Source organism: Saccostrea echinata, unplaced genomic scaffold (genome assembly GCF_033153115.1).
Source record: "Saccostrea echinata isolate AGI-Se365-2 ecotype Australia unplaced genomic scaffold, CSIRO_AGI_Sech_v1 ptg000002l, whole genome shotgun sequence".
Classification (NCBI taxonomy): domain Eukaryota; kingdom Metazoa; phylum Mollusca; class Bivalvia; order Ostreida; family Ostreidae; genus Saccostrea; species Saccostrea echinata.
Window position 1 is genome coordinate 23,479,328 of NW_026889751.1, and position 2,118 is coordinate 23,481,445.

Consider the following 2,118-nt stretch of genomic DNA (forward strand, 5'->3'; position numbering starts at 1 on the left):
TTACACAAACATCGCTGTAAAATCTGTCGGATGAGGTGTTGGAAGAGGTTTTAATGGAAGTTCGTATCTCATCTTGGACCAAAAGAATCTGTCATCTGGACAGAGTACGCGCTTTCCTTCCACTCTTGACTTCCAGGGATCTGATTTTAATCTTTTTTTAATATCCTTGTTCCATAAAATATAAATCACACGACCATACAGGTTGTCACTTGATCGATGTTCCACTTCTGCTTGATCAGCCTCGAAAATACTTCTCTCATCGTCAAAAAATTCATTGGTTAATAGGAAAACTATTCTCTTGCTTTTCTTCATATTGGTAACTAGGTCATCAAACAGGTCGCCTCCGATATTAAGATCTCTCTCAGAATAGAATACTTTATATTTCTTTTTTTGATTTTCTTCAAGTTTCTGAAGAAACTTAGTTCTCACCCACTGTCTGGCTTGTATGTCATGCTCATAGTGCGAGATATAAATATCGTATTCCGCGTGGGGATCAGGATCAGGCCACCATGGAATTGGATGCACTCCAAAGAATCGGTACAGTAGGACCTTGGTTTCATAAGGACATCTTCTGGCAGTAACGACCGCTCCAATAATAATCGCGATGACAATTCCTAATACAACAATGACGACAACGATTTCAAGTACAACTTTGCATCCAAGTTTTTCAGCTGTTATTTGACGTATGAGAAGTAGGTCATCATCTCTGTTACATTTTACGTCATAATTTGGTTCGATTGGGACCAAATTTATCCATTCTGTCATCCAGATCATGTCGCAATCACATTCAAATTGATTGGAATTTATCCGTACTTTATCTATTGTAAAACGCTGAATAATCTTTGGTAAATATTTTAGCTTATTTTCAGATAAATCTAAATGCTGTGTGCTGTTCATAGATTCTAAAGCATCTTGGTTGACGTCTTCGAGACGGTTTTTGCTAAGAATTAGATTAACAAGTTTTGGGAGGTAATTCCTATTCTCCAATAATCGAATATTGTGTCCATCCAAATGCAAAGATATTTTTCCATATAGAGGATTTGGAAGTTTATCAGGAAGTTTGTTCATTTGTTGTCCATTTTGATCTTTAGAGAAACTGCAGTTGACGAGAAGGTATCCATTATTTGGCTGTTCTTGACACATACAGCCTGAAGGACAATCATCAGTGACGTCACAAACAAAGTCTTCAAGGGGTACATCATGGAAGAAATCTTTTCCCACCAGCGAATATGGCGCAGCACATCGATAGCGAAAGTCTTCTACTTTATAGAAATAAAACAAAGAATTGTGCAAGAATTCGACAAACGGATAAAGTTTACAGTCGCAGAAAAATGGATTTTGCGACACGTTCATTCGGAACGATAGGAATTCCGGAAAAGGATCTCCCGTATAATTCGGGTTGTAAAGATAAACCATATCTGCAGTCAAAGTTGAAAAATTGTTAAAACTGAGATAAATAGCATACTCGTAAGGTTGAATCAAATTATATATCCAATTCAGTGAGTTTCGGAATTCGGAAATCGAGTTATACCTGAAGTCAAAAACGACATCAATATTATCACCTGGATCCGCCTCCGGTATAAAGGGCCATGGTTCAAAATATGTTAAGGAGTTATATGATACATTGACATGCTCTAGAAGTCGAAGATTTTTGGGAAAGGCATTTGGTCCCATATACCTAATGCTGTTATTTTGAAGATGTATTTCTCGAACGTTATCGAAGTGTTTGAACGTTCCATCCTCAATGCGGTCAAGCCGGTTGTTGTCAATTCTGAAATATTCAATCCCTCGTTTGTAGTCCAGTAACGAAGAAGGCAACAGAGATATGTCATTATTAGCAAGTGTTAAATATACCAAATTATAAAAGTCATCAAAAGCATTTCCAGATACCTGCTCAATTCCGAGTCCATCCATATTAATGTAGTTCACACTTTTGTCACAACCTCTGAACGTGTCGTTTGTGACAATTTTCAAAGGTATATTGAAGATCAACTTTTTGTAAATTCCATCAATTTGTGGAGCAGGACAGGAAGAAAGCACACAAGAAAAAAAGAGACAAAACACAAAAGACAGATAAAACAAATTTAGAACATTTGTCTTCATCTTTCCGACTCGTTC

General features: G+C 36.9%; 1 protein-coding gene across 1 annotated transcript; it reads right to left on the minus strand.

Moving 5' to 3' along the window:
- On the minus strand, positions 1 to 2,118 carry LOC133178159 (slit homolog 2 protein-like). Its single transcript, XM_061312908.1, has one exon. It carries the CDS (start codon positions 2,101 to 2,103, stop codon positions 1 to 3), a length of 2,103 nt encoding a protein of 700 aa, XP_061168892.1. The 5' UTR covers positions 2,104 to 2,118.

Coding starts and splice junctions, on each gene's coding strand:
- LOC133178159 (XM_061312908.1), bottom strand. CDS start 2,103: ATGAAGACAAATGTTCTAAATTTGTTTTATCTGTCTTTTGTGTTTTGT.